General features: G+C 44.0%; 1 protein-coding gene across 5 annotated transcripts in view; it reads left to right on the forward strand.

The window, feature by feature from the left end:
• Nucleotides 1-18670, forward strand: part of lrba (LPS responsive beige-like anchor protein) — a 173703-nt gene that overhangs the window by 38429 nt on the left and 116604 nt on the right. For 4 of the 5 annotated variants that reach the window (XM_035637809.2, XM_035637807.2, XM_035637811.2 and 1 more), the window contains exons 20-29: nt 348-471; nt 643-835; nt 6969-8309; nt 8444-8625; nt 9028-9181; nt 9822-10002; nt 11611-11744; nt 12327-12434; nt 12583-12724; nt 13041-13398. In XM_035637809.2, the coding sequence (XP_035493702.2) occupies nt 348-471; nt 643-835; nt 6969-8309; nt 8444-8625; nt 9028-9181; nt 9822-10002; nt 11611-11744; nt 12327-12434; nt 12583-12724; nt 13041-13398 (2917 nt within the window). The remainder of the gene's footprint in view (nt 1-347; nt 472-642; nt 836-6968; nt 8310-8443; nt 8626-9027; nt 9182-9821; nt 10003-11610; nt 11745-12326; nt 12435-12582; nt 12725-13040; nt 13399-18670) is intronic. The other variant, XM_035637808.2, reaches the window with a different exon arrangement.

Here is an 18670-nt window from a genome sequence, read left to right on the forward strand (position 1 = left end):
TCTTAGCAGATTTTCAGGTGTGTGCGCACAGCTGGGAGTTCAGATAGTTTGTGACACAATGATTTGCACATGTTGAGATCAATGTATGATTTAGCGGTTGATTGGTACGTGTTTTATTTCTGAGTTTTGTTTCCAAACTCCAAACTTTTTTATTATAACCCTTGAAAATACAACTTCCTATCATTAATCACATTACCAAATGGACAACACAGACATAGATTCTAACAGATAATGAGTATCTTGATTTTTTCAGGCAGTGTTATGATCATTTTTGCACCTCCCTAAACATTTTTTTTTATCACTGTTCTTGAATGAAATGGATTTCTGTTTTGTGTGAATATTTATAGAGATTCTGAAGGTAATAGCTGCTCTGCTGAAGAACGCTCCCCCGTCTCCTGAGAGCATGGAGGTGCGCAGGCTCTTTCTGTCAGACATGATCAAACTGTTCAATAACAGCCGAGAGAACCGCAGGTAAGAATTCAACCACAGTACAGGATTGGGAACTGCATCTCACACACACACACACACACACACACACACACACACACACACACACACACACACACACACACACACTACTCAATACAGTGTTTACATGCTAGAGGGATTCACATTCAGCGCTACCACTTTTTTTGTTTTCAGGAGCCTGCTGCAGTGCTCGGTTTGGCAGGAGTGGATGCTCTCTCTGTGCTTCATCAACCCGCGAAGCGGCGAGGAGCAGAAAATCACGGAGATGGTGTACGCCATCTTCCGCATCCTGCTCTACCACGCCATCAAATATGAGTGGGGTGGCTGGCGCGTCTGGGTGGACACCCTGTCCATCACCCACTCCAAGGTCAGAGCACTCATTAAATCCACGCACGCCCCAGACGTGCGCACGCACGCACGCACGCACGCACGCACGCACGCACGCACACGGGTTTAGACGCAGCTTTGTTTATCTTCCTCTGTGGATCTTCTTCTATCTCCTCATCTGTTTCGTTGCGTTCCGTTTCTGTTTCTCTTCATTTTACATCACACGCTCTTTATCTCTCACACACTTGCACTCAAATCCTGCTGCATTTTTTGTCAGTCTAAACAATTCACAGCGTGACCGTAATCGTAACCCTCCTCATTTCGATTCCAGCCAAACAGACAGTAGTATTCGGTCACAGCCATCAGCTCTGTCACCCGTGTGTTTAGTTTGCGTCTGACATAATGCAATTCCTCAAATGAGAAATTAGAGAGCATTATCCTGCAGTGTAGGCCAGCATGGTAACTGAACCTTGCCTCTCAGTGCCCATCAGATTAAGCTCATGGAAGCTATACAGTGATTATAATGTAAAAGCTAGTTGCAGTGTATAAACCAATGGGAATGAATTCACCGGCCTCTCCTCTCTTTATTTATGTAAAGAGTATCTTTTCTTTCACGTTGCACAGATAAAAATAAACTCCTGGCACTTCTTATTTCCAAAATTGGAATTCAAAATGCTGCTTTGGAAATTAAGTGTTGATATCATATTACTCTGCTCTGTTCCAAAGCAGTGAAGTAATTGAGGTTGGTGTCAGATTGTGGTCTGGGGGGTTTTTAAGCCTGGCAGATTGAAGGTTGAGTTAAAGAAGTGCCTGTGATATGAGACGCTTCGCCGTGCTGGGCTGTGCTGTGAGTGTTGGCGTCCAGTAGGGGGCACAGACAGGCTGCCGGGGAGAGAATCAACATGACGCCAGCAGTTAGCACAATGGTGTGTTTTGAGATGGATGCTCTGAACTCCCTGCTTCTTCCTCTGAGCACTGTAGAAGTAGTTTCCCATTGTAGTGTGAATAAAATATACATTTAATGATTGAAGGAAAATTTCTGTCCTGCCAGTCAAAGGCAGTATTTGACGTGAGATGAGGGCAGAAGAAGATCAACTTGCTCTGTAAATGTATTACATGTATGTCCAACAGCAGAGGTCTGCACGCTGTACTATATTATACTGTTATTACATCACACATATATATATATGTATATATAAAATTCAGTTTTACTATCCCAAGTTTAAAATGCATTTTTTTATCAGAAATTGAATTGGAATTTCTGCGTTTGGCAGTGATAAAAACAAAACAAAACATAACATGTTGGTGCAAATATGAAACAATTCTTACATGTTGGCTGTTTATGAATATGTAGGAATTAGGTTTACCTTGATGTTTTGCTCTAGTTTCACCTGTTCATAAGGCTCCAGTGTGTTGGGGCGTCTCGTTTTTGCATCGTAGCAGCGTGTCTAGTTGGGTGTTGTCATGCAGAAAGTGTTTATTTTTCTATTCACACCACAGGCTGTAATTGCCTCTTCCTATAATTGCACAAGATTAATGCTGCAGCTCTAGTAACAATACCCAGAACTCGACTCACAACAGACTTTCACAAGTACACTGTGTGTGCGTGTGTGTGTGAATAAACCCTTGCACTTGTAAGATGTGAGACACACACACACACACACACACACACACATACACACACAATCACACACACACACACACACACACACACACACACACACACACACACACAGTGCAGGGACTGCCTGTGAATCGCATAGTTGCATTGGGTGCTAGCCACCGAGATACATGCATCTGCTATAAAAAAGCTAAAGAAACTCAATTGCAATTTTATTGTCCCGTTTGATAGATTTCCTGCCACCTTTGTAACACCGAAGCTGTTTGTCACTGTTGCTCTCTCCTCCCACTGCTGCAGGGCAGTGTGTGTGCGCATGATTCAATGTGTGTGTGTGTGTGTGTGTGTGTCTCTGTGTGTGTGCGTGTGAGTTACCACCAGGCACATTTTCCTTTTGCCCTCCTTTTCTCTTGGGCTCCGGTGAGCCCTTCTCTACAATCCCATTGAATATTCATCGGAACCGTGCGAGAACAATCAGAGAAACAGGGCCTCATAAATACAACCAGCCCACTGGGAGCCTCTTGATAAGTGCATATATGCAATCACAAATACATACACACTCCATCTTTAGACGGTATGATTTAGTTTCCCCCGTGTCCACCATGGTAAAACTTGTGGCCCTTGTGGAGATAAAATGCCGTAATGCTGAATGCACGTTTTCACTTCTTTGTTTGTAGACATTCGCAGGGTCTTTGACACTAAATCTATTTACTGCATTTTCCATCAATACATTATTGCTTTTTGTATCTCATCCTTTTTTAATCTTAGGGTTTTTCCTGCATTTGCTGCTTTCAGTTTTTTTTTTCTACTTTGGCAACATAAAACTTTCCCGAAACTCATGATAAAGCAGGATGAACAACTGTACTTGTCAGTTTTTACCACATTTTTCTTTTTGCATGTTCATCTCTCATCTCATCTTCAACCGCTTATCCGTGGTCGGGTCGCGGGGGCAGCAGCTTCAGTAGGGGGCCCCAAACTTCCCTTTCCCGGGCCACATTAACCAGGTCTGACTGGGGGATCCCGAGGCGTTCCCAGGCCAGTGTGGAGATATAATCTCTCCACCTTTTTGCATGTTGCCTGTCAGAAAACAGAAGGGATATGTGGACCTTATCTTATATCATTTTAGTTTTTGTACAGTCAGACCAACCTGTAGGTGTTTTTGTTTTAGTGGGAAGTAAAGAAGCTTGACTTTATTATGATTGAGATATTTTAATGATCACCCCAAGATTTTCTTTTTTAAAAAATTAAATTTCATCTTTTGTTTTGTTTTCTTCTGTCAAGGCATAAAGCATTAGTGTGTTTGTATGTGTACAGTACCCTTCTATGTCATTCACGAGGAAGTAAGTGTCTCTGCATAATGCATCTCCCTGAATAGACAGATGTTGCTGCAGGTGGGCACGCTGACACTACAGCCCTCCCACTATCAACCCTCACACCCACGCAAGGTGCCCCCCGTCCGTCTATGCACACAAATCAGTCTGAGAACAAGGAGATATCCGAAAGAGAGCGATCGGGGCGTGAAGGTCCTTCCGTCCTTCACACTCCCCACCGTCGGCTCACTTCATTATGCCTGTCAGAAATGTTACCACAAAGATAAATATGAGTTGAAATGAGCAAACAGATCTTTGACAAAATAAAATATACACTAAGGTGTTTAAAAAAGCTGCTAATGCTACAGTTACGTTTTGGAAGAATGGAGTTTTAAGTCCATTAGCTCAGCCGTGTGCAGTTCGTGACGGAATGCCAAACATTATGGTTAAATAGGTTCGGCCGAACAGTCTTCGCCTCTCGGGGTTATTGAGACATTACACACACAAGACTCGAGCTGTTGTTCTTGGCAAAGAGGTGCCGATGGATGCATTGACAAGTGGACAAAGAACGGAGAAAGTGAAGACATGGAAAGGCCAATGTTGGATGAAAGCCACGCATCACGTGTTGTCGATTGCAAGTGCTCGCGTTCGTGTATTTGATCTTTTATCTTGTAAATGTTAAAATCTCATAGTGACATGGATTATAATCAGATGATGGGTATCCCGTGATTTTTTTTTGTTCGGCCTAAAACTTAACATATTAGAGCACACAGTCTTGTAGTCCTATAGCCATGATAGAAATGACAGACACGATAAGTACTGTATGCATATCACTGGATCAGGTGGGCAGGAGAAAACTAAGAAGGAAAATGTTTTAACAAGGAGCTAGAAAGGAAGATATTGTGAACAAGAGCGAAACCGCATGGCCAGCAGAGCAGTTACAGATGACATTGATTTCGGTGGAGGAATTGCATTTAGCTAATCCGATTAGAGCCACGCTGCCCTCCCCATTCCCCCTTTGTTTTGTGGTTGCTTGCTATCTATCGATCTAAATGTGGACTCCCGTGCTCCTACTGTGGGGTCTCCCAAGATCACGGCTTCGCCACCCCGACCTCACCTCACGGGCTGTGGTGTGTCTGGACACTGGAAGTTCTACTAAGGAACTTCCATTCCAAGTTTCTGTACGGGTTCGTCTTGTTTTGGGAGCGTGATTGCAGGTATTGTTTGACGGTGGAAAGTTGAACCAGCAGACATTCCCTATTAAAGTACTGCAATGTCTTTTTTGTTTTGTTTATGACAGTCTGAATCTTTCGTGTGATCTGGCTGTGCTGTGCCCAGTTAATACCATGTTACCTGTCACATTAGAAAAGCCCACCATGTTTTTTTGTACATTACCATAACATTTTCCCATACCCCACTGAAGCCAGCCCGAGTCGTGGAGTAGAATGAAATTAGATTAGATCAGCGCTGATGTCTTAGCCACCCAAGGCAGCCTCTATATATTGTAGCAAGGCTACGTGCTTTTTTTTTTCTTCTTTTTTTTTTTTAACCACAGAGACGTATTCTACCTCTGCCTAATGGTAACTGGATCTGTTGCAGAGCCGCATTTAAAGCCAACATACATCATCTTAATGTACAGACTGCATCCTGAGTCTATGACGTTATGTGCTGCACTGCTCTCTCGCATAATTTCCACAGCGGTGCACTCTGAATGCAGCCTTTTAATTGCTTAAAAATGCTCAATGTCAAATTAGGCTCAAACTAATGGGGTAGAAGGTCCTGCCGTTTGATCACTGGGAGAGAGGGAGGAAGAGAGAAGGAGACGGACTACTGGCGCATTTAGAACAGGCTGTACACTCAGAAACCGGCTATGGATTACCAATCACTGCTTCCCACTACAGAAGATTAATGAGCACCCGTGTAGCAGGCTAATTTAGAACAATAACGCCTAATTAATTACAAATAATCAGCTTCTTTCTCTCCCTTTCCTCCCTTCCAATCTCAATGACTCACTTTCTTTTCCTCCCTCCTTTGCATTTCTTTCTTTTTTGTCCTTTTTTTTTGATCTCTGGCTTTCTCATTTTCTTTGTTTCTCTCTCTTTCATTCTGTCCAAATAGCCTCAGGTGAAAAAACAGCAAAGTGGGTCTAGGCCCCCCCCCCACCACCACCTCAATCACCAACCCATCTTTGACTTTCTGTCCTCCAAGCCCAGTGATGAATGCAGGGTCTTAAATTAGGCGTGGGAGGATTTGCCGATGCCGGACACGCACTCAGCACAGCTAGCAGACACACACTAATAGTATCTCCTGCTAATCTATGACTGCTTACATGGATGGGCTCTTCCTCAAATGCCACTGCAGAGCATTGTTGCTATAGACAAGCAGTCTAGTCTTCCCATATCAGATGGTACGAAGACTGAAAGACGTTGATAGGCCGTGGGCTGCTGCTCTCATAAGAGAGAGGAAAAAAATTTGGCTTTAAGTTGGTCCCAAATTTTCTGGTTGTACCTAAAGAAGTAACCACTTGTAAAGCTTCTTTCATTTTTGTTAAAAAGTCCTATTTTTCCAAGAGTATTACAGAAATGTTAACTTTATGACAATTTTGCCATTTATTTGAGTAGTTTGACAAATTCTTTTTGTATTGGTAATAACAAAATTATAGTCCCCATGTTATTTGCTGGAATTTGGAAACACAGCTTCACTAAAAAGAAGTACCGTAGCCTGGGCAAGAAACTCAAGCGCTCACACGGATCATTCCGGTTTTAAATAAACTCATGTTACACCAACTTTGTTGGAAGAAAGAAACCTGTGATGTTCAAAACTTCCCCTGGTTCACAGTTTAACAGAGCAACTTCCTGGTTCAAATTGAATTTGCTGTACTATCTGTGGTTGTGTTCACACAGGGTTAACTGTGTGTTAGTCTTTGGTGTTCTCCCACTTCAGTTTTACCTGCAAATAAACGGGTATAGAATAGATATCCCAGGATCTGTCGTGTTTACAACTTTTGTGATCTTGTGACGACGCATTTCTAGAGCCGTCAAATTTAATTTAAGCATCGACACTGTGTTCTCAAATCTTAGCAATTACTTTGAATAAGACGTCATCATAAGCAAAAGCCAAAAGCTTAAGAGTAATACCTTCGTTGTAATTATTTGGTAATTAGTTGGATCGATCTATTAAGAAGCTGGTGTCAAGAGAACTGATGTTTCATAAAGTTGAACAAATTTATCTTTGTGTGTTTGCAGGTGACTTTTGAGCAGCACAAGGAGAATCTCTCCCGCATGTTCCGTCAGTACCAGCATCAAGAGTCCGCAGGTTCTCTCGGCACAGTCCGAACCATCTCCGGTGTCAGCCAAAGCTCCGAGGACATGGAGTGTGTGAATGGGCCACCTGCAGAAGAGACGGCCCCCTCCACCGTCATCGAGCTCCGAGTGGACGAACTGTCCCAGAAGACCCCAGACTCCGCATCAAGTTCGGCCATCACCTCCAGCCCGCTGGAGACTGCTGGTGAAAGGGGACACGCGTCCATCACTGTGTCCAACATCCTGGCAAGGTCTGAGGATGAAGAGGAGAAATTGGCTGAGGGGTCTCCCAGAGACGCTTCTGGTGATGGAAAAGAGACCGAAGCTACCGTGACACAAAAAACGGATTCCGAGGAACAGAGTGAAGAGACCAACAAGCAGGAAGCAGTCACTGAGACGTCCCCCGACAAGAACAAAGATAATCGACAAATATCCGCTAGTGACTCCTCTGAAACAGCTGACATAAAAAAAGTGGAGGTGGTTAGAGACTCTGCCACAACACCCGCGAGTGATGATGCACAGACAACAACTGATGATGAGAAATGCAAGAGTGAACACAACAAAGGTGGATCGACCACCGCCATGGCAGAAGACTCTTTGAACGAAACGGACACAGAACTACCCGTGGTTTCAGGACAAGAAGTTACGACTGAGACGGCTGCCTGTCAGGAGAACAGTGTGCTTGGTGGAGCCTCAGTCTTCAACGAGGACCTGGTTGACGTATCGTCTGTTAGCGACCAGATCCACCCTAGTGATGTTGACGATGGCCAAGAGGAGTCCTCTTATGCGTCTGTTGATGCTGCAGAAGACGGGGAAGTATTTAAGAAGGAGGAAGACAAACATGTACACGATGAAGGCAATAAAAGTGATCAGGAAGTGAAGGAGTTGAAACGGGAAGAAGAAAAAAATGGGGAGCTGGAGGTGAGCGTAGACGATAAAGCTGAAACTGAAGAGAAACAGGTGTCCGATCTGGAGAGTCCGACTCCTCCAGTGGAAACACCTGAACAAAACGTGACGGAAGACACCACACTACCCTCTACAGCCCAGGAGGTTGCAGAAGGATCAGACTCCACCTCGCCCAGCCAGCCTTCGGAAACCAGCGGCAGCCCCGGAGAGGAAACCTTGTCCAGTGCCACCGAGAGCAGCACCACCGCCTCCAGCTCCGACACCCAAAAGAGTGGGGACTCTGTCAGCAAGACCAAAGAGATTAAAATTGCCAGGCTGGATGTATCCAACGTGGCCTTGGACACCGAGAGACTTGAACTGAAGGAGACTGCTTCAACAGTACGCATCTGTTTTTGTTGGTGATCTTTGATGTAATATTGAAATGTGTATTTTTGGAGAAGAAAAATATTGCAAAACCTGTAACTGCTGTCTATTGTTAAAGCTGATCGTGTGTTGCTGGTGCCTTTCTGTAGGAAACAAGCCAGGGCCAGTCGACAGCAGCAGGAAGTTCTGCAGGTCAGCCGAGAGAGAGCGGCTCCTCTGCTCCTCGCTCCACCATGTTTCGCATCCCAGAGTTCCGATGGTCCCACATGCACCAGCGCCTCCTCACCGACCTGCTCTTCTCTATCGAGACAGACGTCCAGATGTGGAGAAGGTAGGGTGACAGTGATCCGTTGACTCTTGATCCAACTAATTATTTTATAAATTGATTTATGTTAGTTTTCAGTGCCTTTGGGCTAAAGTTGAAGATGATCTTTTACCAAATATCAAGTTATGTGGCGGAATTCATTGTGTATTGAACAGACTTGATAAGGTTGACCATTAGAGGTGAAATATTTCTTTAGAGACGGAAACTGTTGGACATTTATATCAATAAGGTTAGCAGTTGTAGAGTGTCTAGTTAGAGGTATGACACAAGCTACTGTGTTGTTACAAAAAAAAATCCCTTTAATTTTGTCTAAATGCTGCTGTTGTGGAACGTCTTTCCTATTTTCGCAGAGGTTATAATCCACTTGTGCATTTTGTTAACACATCTTTTTGCTCTGCCGTCCCTCAGTCACTCCACAAAGACAGTCCTGGACTTTGTGAACAGCAGCGAGAACGTGGTGTTTGTCCACAACAGTATCCACCTCATCTCCCAGGTGGTGGACAACCTCATCATGGCTTGTGGAGGCATTTTACCTCTGCTCTCTGCTGCCACCTCTTCCTCTGTGAGTGTCCCCACGTGTGTTTTTGCGTCTGCCCTTTGTCTGCGGCTGTGTGTGAGGCGATCGCACCGATCACAGGAAGTTATCCATCCACATTGACCTTTCTCAATTGCATTAGACTACAGTTAGCTGCGTCCTAACATTGTTAGTTTGTTTTTGTGTTGTCTGACCTCGGTGACTGTGCCGCTCTTACATGAGCCTTTGCTTCTGCCAATGACCCGACGTACGAAACGGGATTGATGCTCAGCTCCATTGTAATTCGGTTACATTCAGTTGTGGGTGGCTTGTAACCAAATTAAGAACTGAATGTTGAAATATCACAAGTTTACATGAAAGGTTGTGTTTTCAGTATAGCTGTCGCATATATAACAAACGTACATTAAACAAATTTTATGACAAATACACAATTAACGATTTTGCAAGATGCATGTCATAAGATTGTCCTAAAATTCTCTAATAACACTTTTAGATATGTTTTCTAAACTGATTTTAGATACATTTACTATATCGCAAGTACCTGTGGCCATTTAACGTAGTCCTGGAAAACATTTTTCTTATAGGTACTGACCCCACACTTATCCTGATTACTTCTATATTTACATATCCATTTAATTTCTGTCATCTTTCCTCTCTCTACTACCAGCATGAGCTGGAGAACGTCGAGCCGTCGCAGGGCCTGACGCTGGAGGCCTCAGTCACCTTCCTGCAGCGTCTCGTCAACCTCGTGGATGTTCTCATCTTTGCCAGCTCCCTCAACTTCACAGAGATAGAGGCAGAGAAAAACATGTCGTCAGGAGGCCTCCTTCGACAGTGCCTTCGCCTCGGTGAGCTTTTTAAAAAAAAATTGTCACTCCTATATCTAAAAAACCTGCTGGAGTTTTCAGATTTTTTTGCTGTGTTTCTACTCATCACTGATTTTCTTTGTTTTATCTTCTCCTCTTACTGAGCCCTCTGTCCTCCCCTGTTCATCGATCCACCACATACCAGCCGACGGGAGCCTCTTGTTTTAGCCCCGGTCACGGCTCCCTGTTGCCTCTTTGACCCTCCCCTCTGTATTCTCTCTTTTCTCCTCTGCCTTCTTCCTCTTCATCATCTCCCTCTGCTGTTCTCATCCCCTCGCCTCTTTCACTCGTGCTCGTATCGGCGCTCTCTTATCTTGTTATTATAACCCCGTTGCATGGCAGCCCTCTAAAATGGCTGCTATCATGATGTAGTAGTGAGTTCTCCATAATGGCCTTGGCTGTACTTTACCGCAGCGTAGCCCGAGGCCTTTCCCTGCCTCCTGTTCCAGGCTATTAAAGTTTCCTCTGACAGCATCAAAAGCCAAGACTCGCTCTGGCTGAATAAAAGATATTGAAATTCTTACATTATTCATTTTCTATGGTGAATCTTTTCAGCAAACACAGATCAACACTTTATGCACACACACTTGGAAGTGGTGCCACACGCAATACACTGATTTAAATAATTTCTTCATGCTTCATTCCATGTAGTGGTGGATGTGCAGTTATCTGGTTTTGCTTTTAGTTACTCATTACAGTGAAGGTTACATACAAAAAGGCTGTCAAAATGGAAACATGTGATACAAAGAGTACCTCTTTTCTCAGATAGTATCCTACCACAGTTGCTGATGTTGGGTTTTTGCGGGAAAGCGATGCCACCGCACTACAGGTCCCGTTTTAGAAAGCAGCCGTTATGAAATGAATATTTGATGAGGTATGTGCTCCCCATTGCTGGCACCTAATCTGATTTTGGAAGACTGTAACAAGGTTTTAGCGTCTCGCCCCCTCCCTCTGTCCTCTTTTCTTTTTTCTTTTTTAAAATAAATGGTCGTATGAAAGAGTAGTCCTAATAGAAGAAGTGAGCCCATTTCCAGGCGGAATAATTCCCTCCGTCGTAATCTAAATGGCTCCGAGTTAACATTAGTCAGTTGTCAAGTAAAGCACAGTGGGGTCGGGAGGGGCTCCAACAGAGGAGCAGTACATTTGATTACAAATGGTAAGTGTGCCAGTGTTGAACCCACCTAGACCTGTTGTAACAGGAGATATTTTTTTGAGGGCGAAGGACAAATCTTGCTGCCTACTCAGCATGTGCACACCTTTGCAGTGTCATTTGTTATAGGAGCTGCACAGAGAATGTGATTCAAGAGCACACCCTTGCACTGTGACCTTGGGAGGAGAGGTGGAGCAGGGAAGAGCGAATGATGCTGCCAGAGTTGGTCAGAAGAGCACTGACCTTGATGTGGCCCCACTTTTTCTCTTTCTGTTTGTGTCTCTCTCAGCTGCTCTTCGTGTGTGTTTTCTCAGTTTATTTGTGCATTTGGTTTGGGAGTCATCTCTTTTTTTTTTTGGCATAATTCTACCACATATTTCTCCGAAAAGGACTTTATTTATATGTTGTACAGTAATATATGTTCCTCTGTCCCTCCCCAGTGTGTGCAATGGCAGTGAGAAACTGTCTGGAGTGTCAGCAGGCCCAATTTAAACACGGCTCCGAAGGCCCAGTCCGCAGCCACGCAGTCGCTTCTGGCACTGCGCTGGGAACAGCCAAGTCTGCATCTGCGCAGGCAAGTAATCCAGATCATGTCATCACTTCATTACCTTATTTTTCTACACTTCTTCAAAATGCGAAATAACATTGTAAATCTCAGTAATCCACTCTCACTCTTCTACTGATCATCCTTAGAAATCCTTCAAAACAGCCTCATCCTCCCTTTCCGCTGGGCTCAGTAGTAAACCAGAGGGAGCTTCGTCCTTTGTTCTGCTCACCAACAACAGCCAAGTGTTATTGCATTAGCTCATTTCTTATTATGTTACCACACTGGCTGCTATTTGTTACACAAGGCTGTTTTTTTGTCATTGCCCCTTTGATTTGATACGGTGACTTCCAGTAAAGTCATGTTGTTCTTCCCTGAACTGGGTGTTAAAGCTCATTTATAATGCAGTGGCTCTATAGAAAAAGCCATTATGTTAAGGACATGATCCCAGGAGGGATCGCTTCCCTAAGCTGTGAAACCTTAACCTACTCCACCAAGTGCACACGGATTACTGAACATCCTGATTGGCGTAGAAGCGCATGTGCTTTTTTTGGGACTTCACTTGTGGACAAGAACACGTGGTTATGGCTTGATTTCCCTGCACACATTTAGAGTCCTGTTGATGCTGTGACGGGTGGAATGTCTCCAATCAGAGACCTGGACCGGCTGCTGCAGGACATGGACATTAACCGCCTCAGGGCTGTCGTCTTCAGAGATATTGTGAGATGTCCATCCACCACACTCACGTGTTGTATTCACATAACACAACATGCATAACTATGCCATTAAAATTACGCAGCCACCGCTGTTCTCTGAAGAAGACACTCGCACGCGCACAGATCGTTTTAGTGTATGTTGTTTGTTCCAGGAGGACAGTAAGCAGGCCCAGTTTCTGGCTCTTGCCGTGGTGTACTTCATCTCGGTCCTCATGGTGTCCAAGTACCGGGACATCCTGGAGCCCCACAACGATAAGAAACACCCTCAACGATCCCAGTCGGCCAGGAGCACAGGTATTCAAAAACTTACATCTGAAATATTTATATGAATTAAAAAATGTTTTTTTTTGTGACCCCAAATACAAAGCCAATGTTTGCAACATCCTGTCACATGTTTCATGCATCACACATCAGCTGTAGGTGTCATGATAATAATTTTAATAGTATGATAAAAGTATACAGAATTAATTCATACAAAAACTGAGGAAAGTCTGTAAAATAAACATAGTTTTGTTGCAGAATTTATTTTTTTGCTTTATTTCCCAGTTCCAATGTCTCACATGAAGTAGCTTTATCGTTCACATTTTCTTTATTATTTGTGTCCTCTTAGATAGCGGAGCCATCTCTGGTGGACTGGAAGTAGAGAATGGCGTGTCCCTCCGTCGGTATGACTCTGGCATCGGTGATGACCACACCTCAGCCGCCGCGAGCGAGGCGGACCTGTCATCGTCTGCCGCGACTCACGGCCCGGACGCCATCTCCGAGGCCCTGTCCACGCTGTCGTCTGAGGTCAGACCCGCTCTGCCCTCTGATTCAAAGGGCAAGAATGTGAAGGATATTCTGCGCAGCCTAGTGAGCACTCCAGCTGATGACATCATGGTGGACCCAAGCCTGCTGCCACCAGCGTTTCTCGGAGGTGTGGGTGACGCGGCTAGAGAATCATCGCTGCCGTTCCACTCATTTGATCGGTGAGGGCCCAGGTTCAAACATAAAAGTGTGCATATTATTGAGTGTTGGAAAAAATCTGGACTTAAAACCCCCTGTTGTTGACATGCAGACGTGACAGCTGATTCTCAAGAGCCCACATGGTGAATACTCTATTGATTCTCAAGCGTTACAGATGACAGTTTCATGCCATTCATACCAACATCACTGCAGGATACTTACAGAAACCTCTGCTTGGTATATCCAGAGGAGGCTGTGTTGGATCTGAACAGACATTCTCTAACAAAAAACATTTCTTAGTCTCAGACTCACCCTCTTACTCCCATTGTTCTTTCTTAAAGAAGTCCTCATCCCGATGTCTAACAAAAGAGCCTGTCTTGAGGAAAACAGCAGTCATGTCTGGGAGGGAGAGATGAAGCTGGCAGGAAGCTGCTTCTTTTCCCCATGTCACTGATATTTAACGACTTTCTTTTTCATCTCCTCTGCTGCTCGTCTCCTCCTGTCTTAACATTCGAAAGAGGGTATCCCATTTTTTTCTGGCATAAAAGCTGTGTAATTTGCATTACCCCTGGAGGTGGTGGGGTGAACAGTCAGGAGCGAGGCTTCAAAAGCAGTGCGGGGTACTGAAGCCACAAAGGCCCAGGTGAGGGAGGATGGTCATCGGTCTGGTTTGCATTTGTGATTCCGAGACAGACTTTCACAAGCGGCAGAGGGGGGTGGAGGGTGGGACGGTGGTAAAGAGTGAGAGAGATGGGAGAAAGGGGAGAAAGATGTCTCCATGGGGGTGATGTCAAGTCAAGGTTCTCATGTATTGAAGAAACATTTCTCCGTTTCTCACTCACTCACACACACACACACAGTCGGTCTGCCTGCCTCCCCCCCAACTGTGGGAATTCCACGGCATCTCTGTGATCGCGTGTCTTTATCTGAGGAATGCTTTGTCAGGTCTCAGAGCGCTCCTCATATCAGGGGGATTAGACTGGCTCCTGTCCGCTGAGCACACTCAGTAGGAAGAGAGGACGTCAGGAGAGCTGGAGAACATAGACTAACAGCTTGCTCGCTGCCGTTGGGAGCCTTTTCATGAAAGCTGTACAGCCCAGGCACACGGAGCGAACTTAACCCCAGCTGCCTTTTGAAAGGAGATGAAAGCTACTCCCAGGATGTTCACACATGAACCCCTTGTCAGGTGGCAACACCATGATTATTCTGCATATCAATTAAAAGTTTTGTATTATCTAAAAATTCAATGGAAAAAAACCCCCACCATGGTGTATGGATGACAATGGATAAGTAACAGGCTCTGGCTGCAGAGGCATATGTTGTTAATTTTGGTCTTTTCATTTTGTTAGTGACAATGTGAAAATACAGAATATCACTCAACTTATCCTTTAATCTAGCTATTTTTATTTAATTAGTCCATGGGGACATCTTCACATTTTTTCTATTTGTCAGAACAATGATTCAAAGCTCCCCAATTATTCTGATGTATCTCGGTCACAATTATCTTCCACCGTCCACATCATTCACCGTCTTAAAGCCTATATTTATTTTCTTATCTCCGCGGTTTACTCTATCAGCCCGCAGTCTCTGGTCCTTGCCCTCTCCAGCTCTACCTACCACGCTTTTAGCTTTGTTGGAACAGTGTTTATTATCTTGTTGCAACGACTTTATCACTGACAGCATCTGCTACTCACCAGGAAGTCTCCCAGTGATACCAGTGTTAGCCAGAGCTGACATTCTGCACTGACATCTCCTGCCAAAACATGGCAAATTTCTGCTTGCCCAGAGGACTGAATTTATGAGACCAATGCATGAAAAAAAAAAAAAAAGCTGGGCTCCCCTCCTCCGAGATAAAAACTAGGGGTGGGTCAGAGGGTGTAGTATCTCTTCTGATTTATTTACTAGTGGAGACCTGCAGGATTTGTCCCATCCATTTCTCAGCCATGCCCCTGTTATGACAGCCAGTCTGCAAATATTTGCTGACACTAACCAGAACTAAACAGTGTCATTGTACGAGTCTGTGATTTAGACTGCGTGGTGCAGCAGAATGTGTGCGTGTTAGACTCCGGGATATACACGGTGTAGTTGTTTGCATTCCTGGCAGCAGACGCCGCATGCGTGTGAGAGTTGGATGTACAGATGAGTTGTGTCGGACGCTGAGCTGTTGTTAACGTCCTGCTGCTTAGGAGGAGGGTAAACATGTCCGACACAAACAGTGAAGATCTCATATCCTATCTTTTACTCACTTTTCACAAACAAAAAAGCCTGATAGAAATTAAGAATTCAGTGCTGTGTACACACAAATTCACCTGCTGTGATTGGCCCAGAGCAAGTGCAGTGGTGATCCTACATCTAACTGCTCAGCTCTTCTATGACTTTATGTCCTTGGCTATAAAAAAAAAATCAGGCCTTTGTGCCTGTCATTTAGATTTATGTTACAAGTAAAAACAGACGTTATGGTAATTAGAAAGTAGAGTAGACTGGAAATTAAACCATTATTATACAATTAAACACAAATAAAACCTAATATAATAATATCCTTTTTCATAATCCAAGCCGATATTGGCCGTGCAAACAGTCAATTTATTATGTATTTTAATTTTTATGGTATTAGAATTCCAAAAATACACTGCACTACTGTTCCAACAAACAACACAACACACTAACAGACTAAGTTACAAGATGCACTACATGCAGTATGTGTTAAAACAAATGCATACATCTGCAGATACATATAAATATTTACATGCACATGTACACATACATATTCGCATTATTTTATATTAACTTTTTCCAACAACATTTTCTGCCTTAAACCCATATTTTCCGGTGGCACTTCTCCTACATAAATAACATGCAGCCAATATGTTTTTTAACATACTGTATATATACCATGCATGCATTACCACATACTGTGCAGTATCCTTGTGTATACACACACACACACACACACACACACACACACACTAGAAAAATATTGAGATTGGGCTATTCTCATACTTTGTGGGCCCTTAGGTCCCAGTTTCTCCACTCATAAATCAATAATGTCATCCAGGTAATGTCCCTCCCACACCCGCCATCATCATCCAATCACAGCTCGACAAAATGTCGGATGCCGTGGACTTTATTGGAGTTGACTCTGAAGTAGCGTGTGTGCAAATGGTCATTGAATAGCATTTTGAACCTTCACATGCACAGGCTTGCGTGATATGAGGGTGAAAGATGACATCAAAGCTCTGCTGGGGTGTACACGCACACACACACGCACGCACGCACACGCACACACACACACACACACACCCCCCTCACGTGAGCTGGCTCTGAGGTTAATACTCTGGAGAACGGTATTTTTACACACAGACACGCAGTGCCACTGACACATCCTCACTCATTCTCGCACTTGTTTTACCTGAAATAGCAGAGATTACTGGAATCACTGTGCGCACTGCACTTATCCATTGTATGTTAAAGCCTTTAAATAATTCAGCCTCAGCCCAGCAAACACACTCGTATAAGCGCGCACACACACGCACACACACACACACACACACACACACTGCCCAGAGCTCCTGTTTGTGGGTTGAGTGGGGCCGCTGACGGCTGATTAATCGACTGGGGCGGCCCACTCATGATAAGTGTGGCTAATGACCTGCTGAATAATTCACTGGGCCTTTGCCATGGACCAGATGGAAGGCCAAACACATACACAGATATGTTTCACTGGCAGACTCGTACACTCTGGAGCACTCATGTTTGTTTGCACACGTGTGTGCATATATTCAAATACTTTTGGGCACACTCTTTCATTCAGAGACGCACACGCGCACACACACACGCACACACACACACACATGCATACACACACTCACCGCCTCCACGCAGCAGGGGTCCTCTGTATCTCTCCTGCTGTTGACACCTGGGGTGTTTCACGTCATCGCCGCCCTGGTTCTCTGATAGCACCATTCAGCCCGCACACTATCTAACCGGAGAAAAGAAGAAAAAAGTTTCCAGATACTTGCATCTACAAACCTTCCTGGAGTTCAAACCTCATTTTCATTCTCCTTTTTTCTTTTTTTTCACCGGATCGCTCTGCACCTTCTCACTATGTGTTTGTATTTTAAACACAACTATCAAGCTACTGGGAGCCGCATGCAGCTCTGTTGTTCTCAAATCATAGCTCACTCCAAACAAAGGTCAACTGTCAGGGTTTAACATTCACAGTAACTTTTAATAGATCTGATCAGCCCCCTTAAATCAACCCAAAACAGCCTTTGATAGCGCGGCCAGTTATCTGTCTGCACCACAGGGAACCAGACTCAACTCTCCCCTCTTGTGTGCACAACACAATACACACACGCTCACTCTGGGAACGTGGAAGTATGTATTGCTAGTCCTTTTTGTCTGTATTCTCCCAGTCTTTTTTTTTTTCACCCCATATTTAAATGATGTGCATTTGATGCATGCTTGCATATCTCGGTAAGCCTGGATTGCTTTGTGTTTCTGAGAGGGAGCAGTAGCCAGTGATTAGGCCCTGCTTCCCTTATGTCAGCACTGACAAGCAGGGCCAGGCTCTCTTTGATATGGCCAGTGGTCTGTCAGAGCCCTGGTCTAAACTGACAGCTTATCTGCATGCTGCTTCCCTCCCAACTGCTGTTTGCCTGATAGGACTTGAACTCTGCTCAGTTGTGCCAAATCACCGCGCGAGACACTTCCCTGTTACTTTACAGCAGGGACAACCAAAGCAGCGGCGTTATCGTTACCTAGACAACTGTGTATAATGGTAAATGTAATGGGTTATAATGGTTTTTAACAAGCTTTGACCAGTAATGATTATTATTATTATATCCTATTATTTGATTGGTTTTATTTTTATGGTCAAAATTAGTCAATGTGAAACTTGACATGAGTTTGTGCATGTGCTAGGGCTGCATTTCAAACCAAAATACTTTGTGAGTACCAACGGAGATGTGCATGAAGTACTGGATACACACAGTTGAAAACATACTTTTAAAAATAATTTATTCCTTGATTATAAATTGTCAAATCCGCAGTTGTTAATGTAAGGCTTACTTTATGATAATACAACCTTAAACACTAATTAATTTAGCGTTAAATTTATATTTCTTTTAATAAAAAAGGAAGTTTTGTAGAACAGCCGTACAATTATACTATAGGTATTGAAATAAGATTTTTTTATTTGTATACCAAAATGGTCACAAGTCAAAAAGATATAACATATACCAGCCAAATTTGGAAGTATTGCCATTAATTAGTGATTACACTGAAGCTGTGCAG

Source organism: Scophthalmus maximus, chromosome 8 (genome assembly GCF_022379125.1).
Source record: "Scophthalmus maximus strain ysfricsl-2021 chromosome 8, ASM2237912v1, whole genome shotgun sequence".
Classification (NCBI taxonomy): domain Eukaryota; kingdom Metazoa; phylum Chordata; class Actinopteri; order Pleuronectiformes; family Scophthalmidae; genus Scophthalmus; species Scophthalmus maximus.